The sequence below is a fragment of the Camelina sativa genome, chromosome 14, assembly GCF_030686135.1.
Source record: "Camelina sativa cultivar CO46 ecotype springtype chromosome 14, ASM3068613v1".
NCBI lineage: Eukaryota > Viridiplantae > Streptophyta > Magnoliopsida > Brassicales > Brassicaceae > Camelina > Camelina sativa.
The window spans coordinates 5,041,353-5,060,801 of record NC_141893.1 but is presented as its reverse complement, the minus strand read 5'-3'; the positions used below and the strand labels follow the sequence as shown (position 1 = coordinate 5,060,801).

General features: G+C 37.5%; 7 protein-coding genes and 1 pseudogene across 7 annotated transcripts; 3 read left to right on the top strand and 5 right to left on the bottom strand.

The window, feature by feature from the left end:
• The first annotated feature begins 222 nt into the window (after window positions 1-222).
• LOC147927848 (uncharacterized protein At1g43920, Chloroplastic-like) lies at window positions 223-710 on the top strand. The gene is made up of 2 exons (XM_087485905.1): window positions 223-381; window positions 447-710. The coding sequence occupies exons 1-2, from the start codon at window positions 223-225 to the stop codon at window positions 708-710; spliced, it is 423 nt and encodes a 140-aa protein (XP_087342031.1).
• Window positions 711-878: 168 nt separating this feature from the next.
• Window positions 879-3,774, bottom strand: LOC104743244 (uncharacterized; annotated as a pseudogene).
• A 1,779-nt stretch (window positions 3,775-5,553) lies between these two features.
• LOC104743243 (putative F-box/kelch-repeat protein At1g12170) lies at window positions 5,554-6,823 on the top strand. Its single transcript, XM_087486575.1, has 2 exons — window positions 5,554-6,155; window positions 6,306-6,823. Exons 1-2 carry the CDS (start codon window positions 5,612-5,614, stop codon window positions 6,689-6,691), a joined length of 930 nt encoding a protein of 309 aa, XP_087342701.1. The 5' UTR covers window positions 5,554-5,611; the 3' UTR covers window positions 6,692-6,823.
• Window positions 6,824-8,257: 1,434 nt separating this feature from the next.
• LOC104739869 (flavin-containing monooxygenase FMO GS-OX-like 1) lies at window positions 8,258-10,382 on the bottom strand. Its single transcript, XM_010460338.3, has 5 exons — window positions 9,805-10,382; window positions 9,639-9,709; window positions 9,393-9,536; window positions 9,093-9,311; window positions 8,258-8,830 (listed from the first exon to the last, which is right to left on the bottom strand). The coding sequence occupies exons 1-5, from the start codon at window positions 10,346-10,348 to the stop codon at window positions 8,423-8,425; spliced, it is 1,386 nt and encodes a 461-aa protein (XP_010458640.1). The 5' UTR covers window positions 10,349-10,382; the 3' UTR covers window positions 8,258-8,422.
• Window positions 10,383-10,682: 300 nt separating this feature from the next.
• Window positions 10,683-13,032, top strand: LOC147927847 (WEB family protein At1g12150-like). Its single transcript, XM_087484837.1, has 3 exons — window positions 10,683-10,910; window positions 11,143-11,339; window positions 11,475-13,032. Exons 2-3 carry the CDS (start codon window positions 11,172-11,174, stop codon window positions 12,945-12,947), a joined length of 1,641 nt encoding a protein of 546 aa, XP_087340963.1. The 5' UTR covers window positions 10,683-10,910; window positions 11,143-11,171; the 3' UTR covers window positions 12,948-13,032.
• LOC104739867 (flavin-containing monooxygenase FMO GS-OX5) lies at window positions 12,961-15,460 on the bottom strand. Its single transcript, XM_010460335.2, has 5 exons — window positions 14,779-15,460; window positions 14,598-14,668; window positions 13,946-14,098; window positions 13,639-13,857; window positions 12,961-13,544 (listed from the first exon to the last, which is right to left on the bottom strand). Exons 1-5 carry the CDS (start codon window positions 15,320-15,322, stop codon window positions 13,149-13,151), a joined length of 1,383 nt encoding a protein of 460 aa, XP_010458637.2. The 5' UTR covers window positions 15,323-15,460; the 3' UTR covers window positions 12,961-13,148.
• Window positions 15,461-15,787: 327 nt separating this feature from the next.
• LOC104739865 (flavin-containing monooxygenase FMO GS-OX5) lies at window positions 15,788-19,304 on the bottom strand. The gene is made up of 6 exons (XM_087484836.1): window positions 18,441-19,304; window positions 17,420-18,029; window positions 17,241-17,311; window positions 16,784-16,936; window positions 16,471-16,689; window positions 15,788-16,373 (listed from the first exon to the last, which is right to left on the bottom strand). Exons 1-6 carry the CDS (start codon window positions 18,561-18,563, stop codon window positions 15,978-15,980), a joined length of 1,572 nt encoding a protein of 523 aa, XP_087340962.1. The 5' UTR covers window positions 18,564-19,304; the 3' UTR covers window positions 15,788-15,977.
• LOC104739866 (flavin-containing monooxygenase FMO GS-OX-like 6) lies at window positions 18,183-19,228 on the bottom strand. The gene is given in 3 exon segments (XM_019236220.2): window positions 18,183-18,955; window positions 18,957-19,093; window positions 19,096-19,228. Coding segments are annotated over 3 exon segments (558 nt in total). The 3' UTR covers window positions 18,183-18,667.
• Window positions 19,305-19,449: the final 145 nt, after the last annotated feature.

The following is a 19,449-nucleotide window of genomic DNA, read 5'->3' as shown; positions in this document are numbered from 1 at the left end:
ACAAATACAACTTATAATTTAAATGTTTTGGTTATAAATAATTTTCCCCGCGGTGTACCTTCCCCGTTAGTGTCAAAACGACATTGTTTGAACCCGAGCAAACGGAGGTAAAAATCCCCAAATCGATTTTATTCAAAAACAAAATCCCTAATTCTCATTTCTCCAATTTGATTTTTCGATTCTTATCTCAATTAAAAACTCTTATATCATTCCCCAACAGATATGAGTTGCAATTATGGGCAATCATGTGGTGAAAAGAAAGACCGCGGATGCCATGGTGTTCCCTCGAAGTGGCATTACGGCTTAGATGTTGTTCTCTACACATCGAACACGCAAGCAAACCCAGGAAGACCTTTCTTTCGCTGTCCAAACAGAGCAGATGTATGTAATAGAATTGTTTTGCTTTTGTGTGTTTTTGAGTTTTGATTCAAGTTTTTGTTTTTCAGGACCATTTGTTTAAACGGGTTGAAGAAGGTGTATACGAGGAGGTTGTAGATGCTTTACCAAAATTTTCAATCATTGGCAGAGAGATTGAAGATTTGAAGGAAAAGATCGAAGAACTGAAGGAAGATGGAATGTTGATCAAAAGAGACACTAAGAAATGGAAGTTGATGAGCTCATTGTGCTTGGTATATCTTACTTTTAGTGTCATTGCCATTGTGATCCTTCTTCTTAAAACCAAAAACCAGAAATTTGTTCTTGGTTACTAGAGTCTTTTGTATTGTATTTTGTGTTTGTGGTAATGTGACTTTGTAATGGTAGTTTGGCAATGAAAGACTTTGTTGCAAGATTTGTTTTGACAACAAACCAAAAAACCCAAGACAACAAAACGAAACAAAACAAATGCTTGACAACATAAATAGGTTCTACTTTGGTCCTTACCCTTGTGATCCTTGTGTTTGTGGTCTTTGTCTTTGTGATCCTTCTCCTTGTGGTCCTTGTGATTGTGATCCTTCTCCTTGTGGTCCTTGCGGTTGTGGTCCTTGCACGTGTGCTCTTGATGCGTGTGCTCTTAAGACGTGTGCTCTTGATCCATGTGAAACATGTGCTCTTGATCCTTGTGGTATTTGAGAAGATTGAGATCCAACCGATACTTGATGAGCTCCTTCTCCTTATGGTACTTGATGAGGTTGAGATACTTGTGGTACTTGATGAGCTTGTGATCCTTGTGGTTGTGGTTCCTAATAGAAGTGTAAGTAAAAAAAACTGAAACAAACACTTATATTTGTAAGCTTAAGTTGACAAAAAATCAGAAAAACCTGATATTTTCGTGGTCTTCCTCTTGGTCTCTTTGGCACACTAACAACAGTTGGATTTTTGCAAGCTTGCTTGTTGTGGCCTTCTTGATGACAGTTAGAGCATGTCATTATTCTTTTTTCCCTTGACATCTTCTTGGTATTTGAAGAAGACGAAGATTCATTTCTTCCTTTCCTCCTAGCATAGAAGGTCTTTCGGGATTTCCTCTTCTCCATGGTGGTGGCAATACAGGCAACCAGTTCAATCTAGGCCACAATGGCATCCCTTGCACAGGCCTAATACCATCAAGGTATGTCTCTCGCCACCTTTTCTTTGTGTAGTAGTCGCTGACATAATCTTCAACCTTCTCTTTTTTCCCTATTATCATACTTGTAGCATGAGAACATGGGATGCCAACCATCTGCCACTTCCTGCATCCACAACTTCTTGCATCCATATCAACACTATAACCTACACCATTCTGACATACCTCATGTATGTTGTTTCTAGCCATATATCTCTCGCAATATTGGGCTCCAGCAATTGCTTTTTCAATCTCAGCATGAGCTCTTTTGGTGAACCGTGTCTTCAACCTATTATCAGCTATGATAAACCTCTTTGCATTTCTGACCATGCACTGTCTTCTTATGTCCTCAAGCAAATCCAGCAAAGGATTTCTCCTGGCTTGTCTAATAGTCCTATTGAATGACTCACTGAGATTGTTAAGATTGTCATTACAGCAGATACCAATCTTGAAAAAAGCTCTTGACCATGTTATTGGATTTGTAAGTTGTAGAGAGTTGTATGCTTGAGGATTGTAATGCTTGAGTTCTGCCATATTGTCATTGAACTGACCTGTGGTGTAGCTGCGTGCTATCCTCCAAAAAATGTGTTGTAGTTCTTGGTCGTGACTGTCTCGCTTCCAATTATCCATTATGTGTTTTGCACATTGTCGATGCTCAGCTTGTGGAAGGATGTTACTGATTGCTTTAACTAGACCATGCAAAAAATAATTATGAAGTGTAATTAGTCAATAAGGTCTCAAAATGAAACCCGAGACAACAAAAATAAAAATATGAAAGTGAAAGTATCATACTTACCGATTGTTTATCAGAAATGAGAGCTAGAGGTGTCGTTGTAATCAGACTCAAACTTGCAGAGAGATGTCTCAATAACCAGTCTCAGTTATCATCATTTTCTATTTCTACAACTGCCCAAGCCAAAGGAACAATCCTATTGTCCCCATCCCTTCCAACTGCAGCTAGAACATGCCCTTTTATATCCCATTTTTAAAAAAGCTCCATCTACTCCTATGATAGGTCTACAAGTTTGTTTCCATGTTTCCATTTGAGCTTTAAAACAGATATACAACCGGTAAAACCTATGTTTGCTTCCAATTACTGGCCCAGGAACTGTCTCAATCTCAAATTCTGAGCCTTTGTTCTGATTCAATACCTTTGCTTAATAATCCCATATTCTTGCAAAATGTGATTCATGACTGGCCTTTCTTGCACTCATCACTTTGGTCTTCGCCTTTGCACACTGATCTGGAGTTACTTCTAAGTTATACTCCCTCTTAATCTCAGCAGCCATCTCATATTTTGTAAGCTTTGGATTCAGTCTCAGCCTTTCCTCAAACAAAAATGTTATAGAAGACCTCTTCAACATTTTTGAATATCCTGATCTAACACATATATGCTCATTCACATAAACTCTAATTTGCATCTTATGTTTCCTCTTCTCATATGAACAATACACTCTCCAAGGACACTTAACACCATCCTCATCAACATAGTAACACTTTGCACCAACTAAAAAAGCATTAGACCTATAGAGCTTAATGTCGTACCTTGTCATCAAAGAGTACATCAACACGACAAGCTTGAAGTCTTCAGGAGAGTTGTATGTTTTCGCCACCGCTAGCAAAGACTCCGGATCAGAACAATCTTTAGGAGGTGCCTCGTCTTTGTCTTCTTCTTCGATTTCATCTTCGTCGTCCGACAACAAAGGATCCGGTATCTTGTCGTCGTCCCATATATCATCACCACTATAAGAATCGGAACCAGCTTCTTCTGTTCTAACCATCTCAGGGGAAATCATCTTCGATGTTGAAGTTAGTTTCTTCAAGAGCAGCTTCATCAGCATTAGCTTCTTTGACATTAGCTTCTTCATCTCCACCACCTACTGCATCATCAACATCATTGCAATCTTCATCTCCATAAACTGCGCAGTCATCGTCACTATCATGCTCCACTGGAGGCTTATCTTCGTCATCTTCATCACTTTTTTTTTCCGTTTTTGACGCCGACGTGAAGCTCCACCTCTATCTATCTTTCCTTTATCTCCAACAACAGATTCATATACGCATACACCTCTGACATTAGAAACTGCAACGTCTTGCAGTGGAGCTCGAACTCCATCATCAACTCGAGGAGCTTCCCCTAAAGGGTTTCGATCAAACACAATTAAACTTTGTGATTCATCTTCCGATGGAGCTCCAACAAACAATATCATACCTTTATTTCTCACTTTCGGCATTTGGGACTGAGAAATCGATTGGAGAAATTCGAAAATTAGGGTTAATCGAAAAATCAAATTGGGGAAATGAGAATTAGGGATTACAATGCGAATTGGGGATTTTTGTTGTGATTGATCGATTTAAAATGGTGTCGTTTTGACACTAAGGGGGGAGGATTAACGACCTCTTAACGCTGGCTAATTGCTCCGTTTAGGAATTTAACGACATGTTTTTCCGTCCTAGTCAACAAAATTTGGTGTTTTAAACGGTAAGCCAACAGAAGTTCGTGATTAAAATGGGTGATTAAAATGGCCACAATTTGAAAGTTTGTGATTTTAATGACATTTTTTCCATATTTAAATTGACTAATTTGTTAAAAACAATCATTATTATCACTTTGCAACACATTGCTTCTGCTATAAATATATAACCTCCCCCTCATTGCTCAAATATATTCACTCAACAAAGAATCTCATAACACATACAAATTCTTTTCTTCTTCAGCAATTCTAGGTTCTGAATTGGACGCCAGCCTTGTGGTAAAGTTTCTATTTTTTTTTAATCAATCTGATCAGATCATTTATGTCCGTCTTTAGAAAAAAAAATGAGATGCAGTGTTTCTTTACAATTAAGAATGTTTTTAATCAATTTATGTGATTTTATAGGCGAGTGAGATTGACGCTGCACCAAAAACAGTGGAGGAAGAACCAGTGGTGGAGACGGTGGAGACCAAGCAGCCCGAAGAACCCGTTGTGACAGAAACACCGAAGGTGACTCCGGGTGAACCCGAAGAATTCAACGTTGATGTAGGAGTGAAATGGGAAGAAACTTATTGTGACTCTCTATATTACATGATTGCATTTAGTTCATATTATTGACCATTTGCTATACCAAATCAAATTAGAAGTCTATAGTTTCTAACTTTTTGATCTATTAAATATTTATGATATTCTTTAAAATATCAAATTTCAATATTTTGAAAATATTTCAAAATAAATTATTTAAAGTTTATTATATTATATAAAATTCAACAAAAAAATGAAATTGAATATAAATTCAATTTTTGACCCATTACTCAGTAAAAATTTTAATTCAATAGATATTATTTTTAAAGAATAATATTACTAAAGCTTGAATAGTTTTTAGATTGAACAATTTATATTTGTTTTTAAAAATTTAACTTATGGTATATCTAGAAATAAAATTATTTTTTAATTATAATTAATAATATGATAATTTAGTTTTTTCATCAAAAGATTTTACTTGATGAATAATTTAATAAAAGAAATTAATATGGTAAGTTAGATGATATCAAATGACTTTTTAGGATATTCTTAAGTGTATAACCAATTTTTGTAACCAACTTATATTTAATCTATAACCTATTTTGTAACCAACCTATAAATATTATATAGTTTACAAAGAAAATTTGTATACTTATGTAATATTATATAGGGGATATATATATATATATATATATATATATATATATGAATATTATGAAAATTAAGCTAGATTTTTTTTTCTTAATTTAGTTAAAACATAACCTTTGATTATTTCAACTAAGAAAAAAAATCAATATTCCTTTTTTTATAGTTAATCTATATTATATCTATATGTCAATTACATTAAAGTAGCTAGATTATTTCAATTTTACATTAATTGCTACAACTATATTATGAAGATGTAAGATATATATTATGTCTTATCTTGGAGAAGGTAAATTTAGCTTAATTTATAAGATGTAAGATTATATTCTTTAATTAAAAATCTTTTTTTTCCCTAGTTAACTTTTTTTGTTTAGAATTTATATATTGCATATTAAGTTGTTAGGTTCATGGTTACAGCGGAAACCAAATGATGCATGTACAACTTCCATGGGAATTGGTAGAAGAAATACTCTATCTTGTTCCGCTTCTATCTGTAATCCGATTCAAAATCATTTGCAAACAATGGTACACACTTTTCAAAAGCAAATCATTCATCCACTCGGTTCATGTACGTTCTCAATTTTTCATATGGACGGATTCCAAGATGTATTCGTTAAGCGTCAATCTCAGCAATGATCCAAAGATAAGGATGCATGAGTTACCTTTAGATATTCCTTATTTTAATAATGCCTTGCGTACAAACTTCTTTTCTTGTGATGGCTTATTGTTTTGTGACTCGTGGTCATGGCATAATAAAGCTGGGATTTGGAACCCGTGGTTAAGACAAACAAGATGGATCGAGGGTAAAGACAAAGGTTTCATATTTCGTGGCATAGGATATGATAGTGGTAAACCTGAGAAGGTTTACAACATCTTGGGTTCAAATAATGCGAGAAAAACTGATATCTACGAGTTAGAAAATAATGAGTGGAAGTGTACAAATTTTTCTCCTGAAGTACGTATCCGCACAGGTACTGATGTGTCTTTGAATGGAAATTTATATTGGGCTGTTTTTGATTATAAGACTGATAAATATCTTATCAAAAGTTTCGATTTTTCGAAAGAAGTGTCTAAAGTTTTTTGTGTTCTACCGTGGAATACGAACTCTTACAATTTGCCAGCCCTCTCAACTTTTAAGAAAGATGGGCTTTCATTGTTAAAAAGAATCATTGGAGCAAATAATATAATTGAGGTTTGGGTGACAAAAAACAAGATTAATAATGACGATGGGGAGCATGTAACGTGGATAAACTTCATGACGGTTTCTATACCTATTTCTATGGGCTTTCGTCCAAGTTACTTCATCGATAGTGTTTACAAAAAGAGTTTCGTCATGTGTTGTAAGGATAAAAATAAACAGCTTTGCATTTATATTGTGAGGGGCAATGCGTTGACGAAGATTCAAATAGACGTTGAAGCTGAAGATTTTATTCATCATTGTTCCTATGTTCCGAGTTTGACCCCAGTTCCTGGAAAAAGTTCAGATTTTCAAGAACTAAAATTTTAATACTTATTATTATGGAATGCTTGTTGTTTTTTTAACCAGTTATATAAATTGATTTAAAAGTATGTATTTAAAAAAACATATATATATGTAGATAATGTTTTTGTTAAAATAATAATATATACTTTTAAAATATCTTAAAGCGGCATATTGACTTGAATAGAAGAAAAAGTAATAATGTCGTTATACAAGGTAATATTGTCTTACAAGTCACATCTATGTGACATGGGGTGTTTGGTTATAATATACATAAACTATAAGCAAAAAGACTCGTTCGAGCGCAATTTTCGTTTAATATATTTAGATTAGGGCTAAAGCCCGCAGGCTGGTCCGGCCAGTCCTGAAAAACATCGAGCTCGAGCTTAAATATATATATTCAGAAAAAATTGGGCTTTTCAAGCTCAGTCCGTTTGGGTAATAGAGTTTTTTGGGCTTAGCTCGTCCGGCCCGGAAAGCCTTTTAACAAATATATTTGTACGTTTTTTTTTACAATTAAGAATGTTTTCAATCAATTTATGTGATTTTATAGGCGAGTGAGATTGACGTTGCACCAAAGACAGTGGAGGAAGAACCCGTTGTGACAGAAACACCGGAGGTGACTCCGGGTGAACCCAAAGAAGTCAACGTTGATGTCGATGTCGAGGAGTAAAATGGGAAGAAACTTATTGTGACTCTCTATATTACATGATTGCATTTGGTTCATATTTTCTATAAAAATGTGTGTTTATGTCGTTACGGTATCTTTGGCTTTTGGTTTGGAATGATTTGCGGTAATAAAACAAAAAGTTTGGATTTTTATTTTCGATAATTGGTAATCGTTCAATAAAAACTATGATAACTGAACCGGGAAAACTTATGTCATGAGTTAATACGGTTCGACCGGGGTCAACCGGGTTCAATTGATTTTGATGATATTTTTATAAATAATAATGAAGGATATGTTTTCTATTTTTTTTTTCAATGCTTACAACTATGATATAATTGGTTACACCAAATAAAATACTTCAATAATCATAATTTTTTTTTAAAATAATAAATTTAAAGTGTAACAAACTAACTATTACCAATAAAATATTTTAGTAATCATTCTCTTCTATTATGTACACTAGAGAAAAAAATGAACACCAAATTGATTACCAAAACATGCACTGATCAAACATCTTTTATTATCAAAATAATTGGTTTCAATAAAATTACCTTAATTTTGAAGATTTGCGGTGTGAGTTGCAGAGAACTCAAAATAAAAGAAAAAAAACTAGTATGAAAAGTAAAAAGTTTAATTACAGGACTTTTTATTTTAAGAAACCCTACTGCTAAAAATAAAACTAGAAAGGTAATTAATTGCACTCGTTTTTACAAAAAAAAAAAGTTAGAACCCGGTTTTATCCGGTTCAATGGTTCACCGGTTTTTGGGTTTTTGGCGGGTTGATATGGTTTTGTTACCGGTTCAATTTTCTTTGGGTTTTGATATTAATCCAACCCGGGTATGCTGCCGGTTCGCGGGTGAACGTGGTTCGACCGCCGGTCCGGTCCGGTATCTAAAACATTGCTTTTAACTAACACCTTAAATAACAAAAAATCATTGAATCATTGATCATGTTTACAACTTTTATTATGAATGTGTCCACTAGTACTCAACTTAACAAATAACAGTTCCCAATATTTCAGATTGTGACTGTTCCCTTTGTCACGTTTCAATCATCTTCCGGACTGGATCAACTAAGAAGAACAATCTTATTTCAATTTGGCGAATTCGCGGTACACTTCTTCAATGAGTTGATCAGCGTCCCATCGATCGCGATAACAATCTCCACCAAAGAAAACTTTCTTGATGGCGACACTGTATAGTCGCTCTCTCCAAGGTTCTATGGAAGCGCAACCACACTGTTCCGCTATCCAGTTGAAATAATCGCTTTGAGAAATCACAACTTTATCCTCCGGTTTAAAATTCCCGAGCATTGGATTCCCTTGAGGATCGGTTAGAAAATGTGTATATCTCTTAGGGATCCCCAAATCTTCAAGCTTCGCGTAGAAAGCTATAGCCTCTTCCATCATCTTATCCTCTGAAGGAAGCTTAGCCTGTCCCGACAGAACTGAAGCAACCCACTTGCTCTGGATTTCAAACATAAAGAACTGAAGTCCCTGGATTGTAACAAGTTAAAGAACAAAGGTCAAACCAAGTAATGAGCCCAAAATCAAAAAACAACCCACTTGTGAGAAGATCTAAGACATTATACCATCATGTAATTCAATAATGTTAATTACTGCCTTATGAATAGCTTCAAAGATAATCAAATATTATCCTAACGTTCTTTTCTTATAAAAGTGTATATTCAAAATTATCCAAACATTCTAAATCTCTTAAAATCTACCATTCTATCTAACATGTATTAGTAATACTAACCATGAAAGGTAAACCAATAAAGGAGATCCCAGGGGCAAGTGCGGGTGGGAAAACATGCTTGTAGAGCGGTCCAACACGGTTATCCTCAACAGTCACATAACCGTTGGTTTTAAGAAACGGGAAATGATACTTGTAACCAGTGCAATGAACTATTGCATCAGCAAAAACCACTTTCCCGTTTTTGAATACCACCGAACCATCCTCGCGGGCGCGATATATCTACATCAAAGGAATTTTTAAGAAATCAAATGAGATCATACTCATATTCTCAAACTGTCTTTTTTTTCATAATTTATCTACCGGGGGATGTAGCCGTAGGTTGTTGTAACCACTGTACGACTCGGATGTAACCCCTTTAGCTGAGATATGGACTTCTTTTGCCATGCTTGCTATGTCGCTGCTAATGTCGTTTCCACTAGCTTGACCACCTATCACTATCACTACCTATAAACATGTCAAACCACAATCAACGTAGAGATCTTAAACGAAACTATAAGTATAAAGAGCTAAGATTATTAGGTAAACTAATAGATTTTGACAAAAGACCTGATCTTTGAATTGATCTGGAATCCGATAATTGTGGCTATGGAACTGCTTTCCTGGCCATGAATCTATCCCTAAAAGACTTAAAAACGAGATAATTAAGAAATTAACCAACCACTGATTACATACTAATCACACTTTTTTAATTAAACCAAACAAAATTACTTACCAGGAATATGAGCAATACGAGGCTCAGTGTAGTGACCATTGCAAACAACGACCGCGTCGAAGGTTTCTTCGCCGGAGACACCACTAGAGCTCTTAAACTGAACTCTCCATCTACGGCTATCCTTCTCCGTCGGCTCCACACACAAAACCTCCGTCTCGAATCTGACCATTTCGTCGATCTTGAACTCCTTGGCGAAATCTTGAAGGTACATCAAGACTTCCCTGTGGTCCGGGTACCGTCTCGGGTCGCCGTCTCCGGATCTAGTTACGAACGGAAAGTCACTGAAACCCATACATTCTCGTGGTAGATTGGTGCGGAGGGATTCGTAGACGCTCGAGTGGACGACGGTTCGATCCGGGTCAACGCTAAGTGAGTCGAGTTCGACTCGATCGGTGTACATCCATAGTCCTCCAACATGTTTCTCACGCTCGAAACCGACGACGGTGTGACCTTCACGGCAAAGCTCTCGAGCTGCTACGAGTCCGGCGGCTCCTAGTCCGATCACGGCCACGTGACGACCACGTGAGAGGATTAAGCTGGTCATAGTGTGAAGTCAATTTGTCAAACAATTTGGACTGTCATTAATCAGATTCCTTAAAAGCGGTGTTGCATATTTGCTTATAATAATTGAAGAGACCCTATAGTTATTGAATATTTCTAATTCGACCTCTAATTATGTTTTACAACATTATCAAGCATTATCAATCTAAAAATCTCTACAATGCTCAAATTTACGTAGCCTCCACATATAAGATAAAATATGTTTGTTTTTTAATTGTTGTAACCAGAATTTGTTTTATTTTAGTTATTTTTTCTTATAACATTTTGATGAAAACTTGGGGGGAAATTGAAATTTTTACGAGTTCTTCTTAAAAGTCATAAATAAAATTTTTAAAAAGGAGATTTGAGACAGAGAGACGTGGGTGCAGACAGAAGAAGGAAAGGTGTCGTGCCATCAACTAAGTTTCTATAAATAGATCGAAGAGACAAAATGGATTAATAACCAATCAAAAATCCCGTTATTGTAAAGGAAGAAAGAGATTATATAAGAAGAAGACAATAAGAAAAAAAGCAAACACAAGAACACGAAGACAGAGAAACTCGAGGTACGTACATTGTCTCCTTTCGATTCATCTAATCTCTTCCAATCACGCTATTGATTGTTGTTATGCATGTCTTCACGATGTTGCTATGTAAAATCTCTTATTGTGGTTATTAGTTTTATTGAGTTTATGATACAAAAATGGGGATTATAGTATGACGATCATGTGAGGATTATGATATTTGTTTCATCTATGATTCATGTTTTCTTTGGTTTGTGTGAAAATGTTTGTGTAGGTAGAGGCAGAAGAAAAAACTAGTAGATAATGGTGAACATTAGAGTACAAAAAGGTCCTGAATCTCCGAGGACGATGGAGGTGGGAGAGATAGACACAAGAGCACCGTTCCAATCGGTAAAAGCTGCGGTGAGCTTGTTCGGAGAAGTTGTATCTAGGCAAAGAAGTACTCCAAGGAGGTCTCGCCTTTCCTCTGAGGTAATTAATTTAATAACAACTTCATGTGATCATAAATGTCTGATCAAGAACGGGTTGTATCATGTTTCTAGAGATTTTTTTATGTAATGGATTGTATGTAGGCAAAATTAAACATTTTCTTTTGATATAATTCAGAACGTTTGCGATAAAGAAACACAGCTAATGCTAGTCCACAAGGAATTCATCAAGATCAAGCAAAAGCTAGACAACGCTGAGAGCACTAGATCACGTGCTCTTGCTGATCTTTCAAAGGCAAAGAAGACGATGGATGATCTTAAAAACAAACTTGAGACAGTCAACAAGTCTAAGCAATCCGCTATTGACACCAAAGAAACTGTCCAACAGCGTGAAGAACAGCTTGAGCATGATAAGTCTCATGGCTCTCCTCCTCACCATCATGAACTTGACATTGCTAGAGAACAATATCTCTCTACCACCGTTGAACTTGATGCTGCAAAGCAACAACTCAACAAAATCAGACAGAGCTTTGATTCTGCTATGGACTTCAAAACCACAGCCTTAAACCAGGCTGCAGAAGCCCAACGTGCACTCCAAGCCAACTCTGCTAAGGTTAACGAGCTTTCTAAGGAGATTTCAGATATGAAAGATGCTATTCATCAGCTCAAGCTAGCGGCCGCTCAGAATCTGCAGGAGCACGCCAATATTGTTAAGGAGAAAGACGATTTACGAGAATGTTACAGAACTGCTGTTGAAGAGGCAGAGAAGAAACTTCTAGTCTTGAGGAAAGAATATGAGCCTGAGCTCTCAAGAACTCTTGAGGCCAAACTATTAGAGACAACCTCAGAGATTGATATTTTACGGGAGGCGATGAAGAAAGCTCATGAATCTGAGATGAACACGGTTAAAATCATTACAAATGAGCTTAACGAGGCTACGATGAGGCTACAGGAAGCAGCTGATGACGAGTCCTCTCTCCGAAGCTTGGTGAATTCTCTCAGGATGGAGCTAGAAGACTTGAGAAGAGAACGTGAAGAGCTTCAGCAGAAAGAAGCAGAGAGGTTAGAGATTGAGGAAGCAAAAAAGATGGAAGCTCTAAAGGAAGAGAGCTTGAAACTGGAGCAAATGAAATCAGAAGCTATGGAAGCAAGAAACGAAGCTGAAAACATGAATAGAAAGATAGAGAGCTTGAAGAAAGAAACCGAGACCGCAATGATAGCTGCAGAGGAAGCTGAAAAGAGACTAGAGCTTGTTATAAGAGAAGTCGAAGAGGCGAAATCAGCTGAAGAGAAAGTCCGGGAAGAGATGAAGATGATATCTCAGAAGCAAGAGAGCAAGAAACATGACGAATCATCTGGTTCAAAGATTAAAATTACGATTCAAGAGTTTGAATCTTTGAAACGTGGAGCAGGGGAAACAGAGACTGCAATCGAAAAGAAGTTGGCAGCTATAGCAACTGAACTGGAAGAGATAAACGCGAGAAAAACTGAAGCGGATACTAAGTTAGCAGCAAACCTTAAAGCGATAGAGGAGATGAAGCACGCAACAGATCTGGCTCAGAAGTCAGCAGAATCTGCAGAAGCCGCAAAGAGCGTGGTGGAAAGTGAGTTGAAGAGATGGCGTAAACAAGAAGATGTACATAATGCTTAAGGCTAATTCCATCTGTATAAAACTTTGTTTTATTCCAACATTTAAAGATAAAAAGACAATAAAAATCGTTAAGAATTAACCTAAAGTGTTTATCAAATGATAAACTTTTTGAAGGCTTTTATTCTTACACAACAACAAAGAACAACACAAAAAACACAACAACATACAGACATGTGAATCATTTGTCCAAGGAATCAATCATCATTTTCCGGATTCCAATAACTCAGAAGGAAGACTCTTGATTAGCTTCTCTCTCAAGAAACCCTCATAAGCCTCAACAATGAGATGATCATCGTCCCACTTATCACGGAAAGTGTCTGGTCGTGTGGCAAGTCTGACATAGCCGCCATCAAGTTCCTGAAATCTCCACTGCTCACCAGGCGGTGCACCAACTTGCTCGGCTATCCAGTTGAGGTATTGAACATTACCCGCACCAAGTCTATGTGTGTATCTCTTAGGAAGCCCGTGAGTATCACGTATTGCATAATCGGCAGTAACGTCTTCCATCATTTTGTCTTCTGAAGGAAGCTTGATCCGGCCGGACAAAACTGCAGCCACCCACTTGCTTTGGAGCTCAAACATAAAGAATAGCAGTGTCTGATTTAAGATTAGAAAACACAATTTGTTTAGAGAATATAAAAAAAAATCAGAAATAAAAGCCAACAAAAGTAGATTGAAAGAGAGACTTAACCATCCAGGGTACACCAACGAAGGAAAGCCCGGGAGCAAGCGCAGGTGGAAACACATGCTTGTAAAGCGGTCCAACACAGTTATCCTCAACGGTAATATAGCCATTGGTGTTGAGAAACGGGAAGTAATATTTGTAACCGGTGCAATGCACAATGGTATCAGCTTGGACAACCTTACCATTCTCAAAAACAATCGAACCATCTTCGTTTCCACTTTTGATCTACAAAAAGAAAACTGAATCAGCGACTCGTCTAGCATGATCATAGTGCTCTCTTCTGAACGATCTACAAATATTATTTGTTATTTACCATAGAGTGAAGCCATAGATTGTCAGACCCAGGAAGTTGTTTGTATGTTTCAGATGAATTCGATCTAGAAGCGATATGGACTTCTTTAGCCACTGCCATTATGTCCCTGCTGATATCAGTTCCACTCGCAAAGTTTCCTATCACTACCACCACCTGTCAAAGATTTCAGACCAACATTGTCAGATAATTGAATTCTCCTATACATTTCAGACTCAACACCAACTTACTTGAATTACTTACACCGTATATTATTCCTACTAACCTAATAGCATCTCCAGAGGTATCTTACATTAGGACTCCAACATGTCTTGTGTTACAATTTGTTTATTTTTACTTATCATTTAAATTTTTAATTTAATAACAAAAATATTACTATGAATTTATGATATTAATAAAAATATTCATTAGTTTTATTGAATGTCTAACCCAGTGGGAGTGCTCTGCACATCCCATACCATAAAGAAAATATAAAAAATTCACAAGATATTAAATTCGAATATCATCAAAGCGCAATGATGCTACTAATATAAAATGAGAAGAAAAGAAATAAAATATTTCCTTTTAAGTGTATATTGGAAATAAAAAATCAAAAGGTGTCGACATACTGATGACAAAAAAACAAAAATAAAATATTTTAAAAATCTGTAAGAACCTGATCTTTGAATGGGTCAGGAACACGGTAATTGTGGCTATGGATCTGCTTCCCAGGCCATGAATCTATGCCTGAAAATAACAAACTTATCATCAATCAAAACATAAATCACTTCAAACTCATGGAATCTATAAAATAAAATAAAAAACTTTTGGATCAGGTTTTAATAAATTAGAAGTACCAGGAACATGAGCAACTCGAGGTTCTGTATAATGTCCATTACAAACAACGACAGCATCAAAGATCTCATCACCGGAGATCCCATCAGAGTTTTTGGATTGGACCCTCCATTTCAAACCATCAGGCTCGACAAGAACCACTTCAGTATTGAATCGAACCATCTCCACGAGTTTGAATTCCCTAGCAAAGTCTTCAAGGTAAGCTAAGACTTCTTTGTGAGTAGGGTACCTTCTCGGGTCTCTAGATTCGTCGTCGTGTTGAGGCACGAAAGGGAAGTCTCTGTAGCCCATGCACTCTCTTGGGAGATTGGTTCGGAGAGAGTCGTAGACGCTCGAGTGGACTACGGTTCGATTTGGATCGAGGCTTAGTGGGTCGACCTCGCTTTCGGGTGTGTATACCCAGAGACCTCCGACTTTTGAGTCACGTTCGAAGACTACGACGGAGTGATTCTCATCGCGTAACTCTCTTGCAGCCACGAGCCCGGCGGCTCCGGCTCCGATCACAGCCACGTGGAGTGACTTGATTGTGCTCTGTGCGGGAGCCATTTTTTATTTCTTTCTTTTTTTAGATGTGACGCTATGCATACTCCATAAAATATAGTCCATCTGTTAGTTATCTTCCAGACTGGAATAACGACAAGACAAAACGTTTTATTCGTGGAATACCAAAAAATAGTATTTGATTTGACCTTTTCTGTCATTTTTTTATTCGTTGCTATCACCAACATAGGAAATTTCTAACTCTTGGTCTCGTAGGCCGTAGCGCACTTACTTTGGAACTAGTTACAGTGGGTAGAACAAACTTTGGATGGTTTGAATTTAGCGAAATCACGGTACGCTTCTTCGAGAAGTTGATCATCGTCATCACATTAATCATCACGTTAAGTATCACGAGCAAGAAACATGATGAATCATCTTGTTCAAAGATAAAAATTACGTGGTGGAAAGTGAGTTGAAGAGTTGACGTAAACAAGAAGATGTACAACATGCTTAGGGCTGGCTGATTTCATCTGTATAAAAACCTTGTTTTATTCCAACATTCAAAGATAAAAAAGACACTGAAAATTGGTTAAGAATTAATCTTAGATTAATACAAGTGTTTGTCAATGGGAAAACTTTTGACGGCTTTTATTCTACACAACAACAAAGAAGAACACAACAACACACAGACAGGCTAATCATTTGTCCAAGGAATCAATCATCAGTTTCCTGATTCCAATAACTCAGAAGGAAGACTAGTGATCAGCTTCTGTCTCAAGAAATCCTCATAAGCCTCAACAATGAGATGATCATCGTCCCACTTATCACGGAAAGTGTCTGATTGTGTGGCAAGTCTGAAATATCCCCCCTCAATTTCCTGATATCTCCATTGTTCACCGGGCGGTGCACCAACTTGCTCGGCTATCCAGTCGAGGTATCTAATCTGATTCTGACCAAGTTTATGTGTGTATCTCTTAGGAAACCCGTAAGTATCACGCATTGCATAATAGGCAGTAACGTCTTCCATCATTTTGTCTTCTGAAGGAAGTGTGACCCGACCGGACAAAACTGCAGCCACCCACTTGCTTTGTAGCTCAAACATAAAGAATTGCAGTGTCTGATTTCAGATTAAAAACACACACAATCTGATTAGAGGATGAAAAAATATCTGAAAAAAAAAAGCCAACAAAAGTAGAGTGAATGAGAAACTTAACCATCCAGGGTAAACCAATGAAGGAGAGCCCGGGAGAAAGCGCAGGTGGAAACACATGCTTGTAAAGCGGTCCAACACAGTTATCCTCAACGGTAATATAGCCATTGGTGTTGAGAAACGGGAAGTAATATTTGTAACCAGTGCAATGCACAATGGTATCAGCTTGGACAACCTTACCATTCTCAAAAACAATCGAACCATCTTCGTTTGCATTTTCTATCTACAATGAAAAAGCAAAAACTGAATCAGCAACCCGTCTAGTATGATACTAAGTTCTCTCTGATCGATTCTACATATAATATTTGTTATTTTACCATAGGGTGAAGCCATAAATTGTCGGAACCAGGAAGTAGTTTGTATGTCTTAGATGGATTCGATCTAGAAGCGATATGGACTTCTTTAGCCACTTCCTTTATGTCCCTGCTGATATCAGCCCCACTCGCAAAATTTCCTATCACTACCACCACCTTTCATAGATTCCAGAACAACAACATCGTCAGATAATTGAATCCTATAGATTTCAAACTCACCAACAACAATACTTGAATTACTCATACCACATTTTCTGACTAACTCTACCTAAGGTACTTCAAATACTATCAAAACAGAGTAACTCTTACCAATATAAAAATAAGAACAGAAATAAAGTAATTCCCTGTGTGTATAATGGAATTGAAAAAACACTTTTTCCATAGTTGTCGAATCAGAGCAAAAGCACTTTTTAAAAAGGTGCCGACAAAACAAAGAAAGATTAAACAACTCTGTGAGAACCTGGTCTTTGAATTGATCAGGAACACGGTAATTGTGGCTATGAATCTGCTTCCCTGGCCATGAATCTATGCCTGAAAATAACAAATTTCTCATCAATCAAAACATAAACCACTTCAAAAGCATCGAATCTTTATAAAAAAACCAAACTTTTGGATCGGGTTTCAATAAATTTATATTACCAGGGACATGAGCAACTCTAGGTTCTGTATAATGTCCGTTACAAACAACGACAGCATCAAAGATCTCATCACCGGAGACCCCATCTGAGTTTTTGGATTGAACCCTCCATTTCAATCCATCAGCCTCGACAAGAGTCACTTCAGTATTGAATCGAACCATCTCCACGAGGTTGAATTCTCTAGCGAAGTCTTCAAGGTAAGCTAAGACTTCTCTGTGACTAGGATACCTTCTCGTGTCTCTAGAGTCGCCGTCGTGTTCAGGTCGAGGCACGAAAGGGAAGTCTCTGTAACCCATGCACTCTCGTGGGAGATTGGTTCGGAGTGAATCGTAGACGCTTGAGTGGACTATGGTTCGATTTGGATCGAGGCTTAGTGGGTCGACCTCGCTTTCGGGTGTGTATACCCAGAGACCTCCGACTTTTGAGTCGCGTTCGAAGACTACGACGGAGTGATTCTCGCGGCGTAACTCTCTCGCAGCCACGAGCCCGGCGGCTCCGGCTCCGATCACTGCCACGTGGAGTGACTTGATTGTGCTCTGTGCGGGAGCCATTTTTTTATTTCTTTTGACGTGACGCTCTGTGCTCATTAGTTGGGTTTTATAAAGAAGCGTCTTCAATTCCGGTTAACCGGTTCGGTTTAAAAATAAACCAATTATTAGTACCGCGGAATTAAGAAATTAAAAACCCAACTGAACTAATCAAGTAATTACATGGACACATGGTGACCATAGAATAAAAAGTAACTTTTTGCAATAATTAAGCTGTAATCGACCTAAATTAAGATTCTTATATTATTATGTGTTGCATGTTCATATACTTTATTCTCAAAATACATAAAATATGTTACAAAAGTCAAACTTTGTAATATACTCCATTAATCACCTTCCATTCTGGAACCACCAAAAGAGAAAACGTTTATTTTGTGGATTACCAAAAACAAGTATTTTAATTTAACCTTTTTTATTCGTTTCACCAACATAGGAAATTTCAACTCTTGGTCTCGTAGGCCGTAGTGCACTTACTTTGGAACTAGTGGCAGTGGGTAGAACAAACTTTGGACGGTTTAAATTTAGCGAAATCACGGTACGCTTCTTCGAGAAGTTGATCATCGTCATCACATTCATCATCACGATAAGTATCATCATTTTTCTTGATGGCGATATTATATTGTTCCACTCTCCAAGGCTCAGTAGACGAGCAACCACACTTTTATAGTTAAGAGATATTTAATGGTTTTGGATACTTTAAATTACTTACCAGGAATATGAGCAAGACGAGGCTCAGTGAAATGACCATTGCAAACGACGACTGCGTCGAAGATATCTTCACCAAAGACACCTCTTGAGCTCTTAAACTGAACTATCCATTTAAGACTGTTCTCCGCCGCTGGCTCCACCCGCACGACCTCGGTCTCGAATCGGATCATCTCATCGATCTTGAACTCTTTGGTGAAATCTTGAAGGTACATCATGACTTCCCTGTGGTCCGGGTACCGTCTCGGGTCTCTGGACTCGTCATCAGGTCGAGTTACGAACGGGGAACTCACAATAGCCCATACACTCTCGTGGGAGATTGGTGCGGAGGGACTGATAGACGCTCGAATGGACGATGGTTCGATCCGGGTCGATGCTCAGTAAGTCTGTCTCGACGTATGGAGTGTAAACCCAAAGTCCTTCACTTGTTTCTGACGCTCAAAGACGGTGACCGTGTGGCCTTCACGACAAAGCTCTCGAGCTGCCACGAGCCCGGCGGCTCCGGCTCCGATCACGGCCACGTGACGTGAGATGATTGAGTTAGGCGGCGGAGCCATAGACCATAGTATTTGTTTCCATAGACAGAGTACTTATAGGTGTAAACGTTCTCAAATCTGACCCGATATTATGGATTTATTTTCCAAATCTCCCTACGTAATTCTTGTTATGGGATTGAAAATAGCGCAACCTGTTCCTGACACGCTTAAGAAAAGTGTACACGTGGCATGACTATACTTTTCTCAGCGTTTGTTTCTTTGTCCAAGTCAAACGATAACAA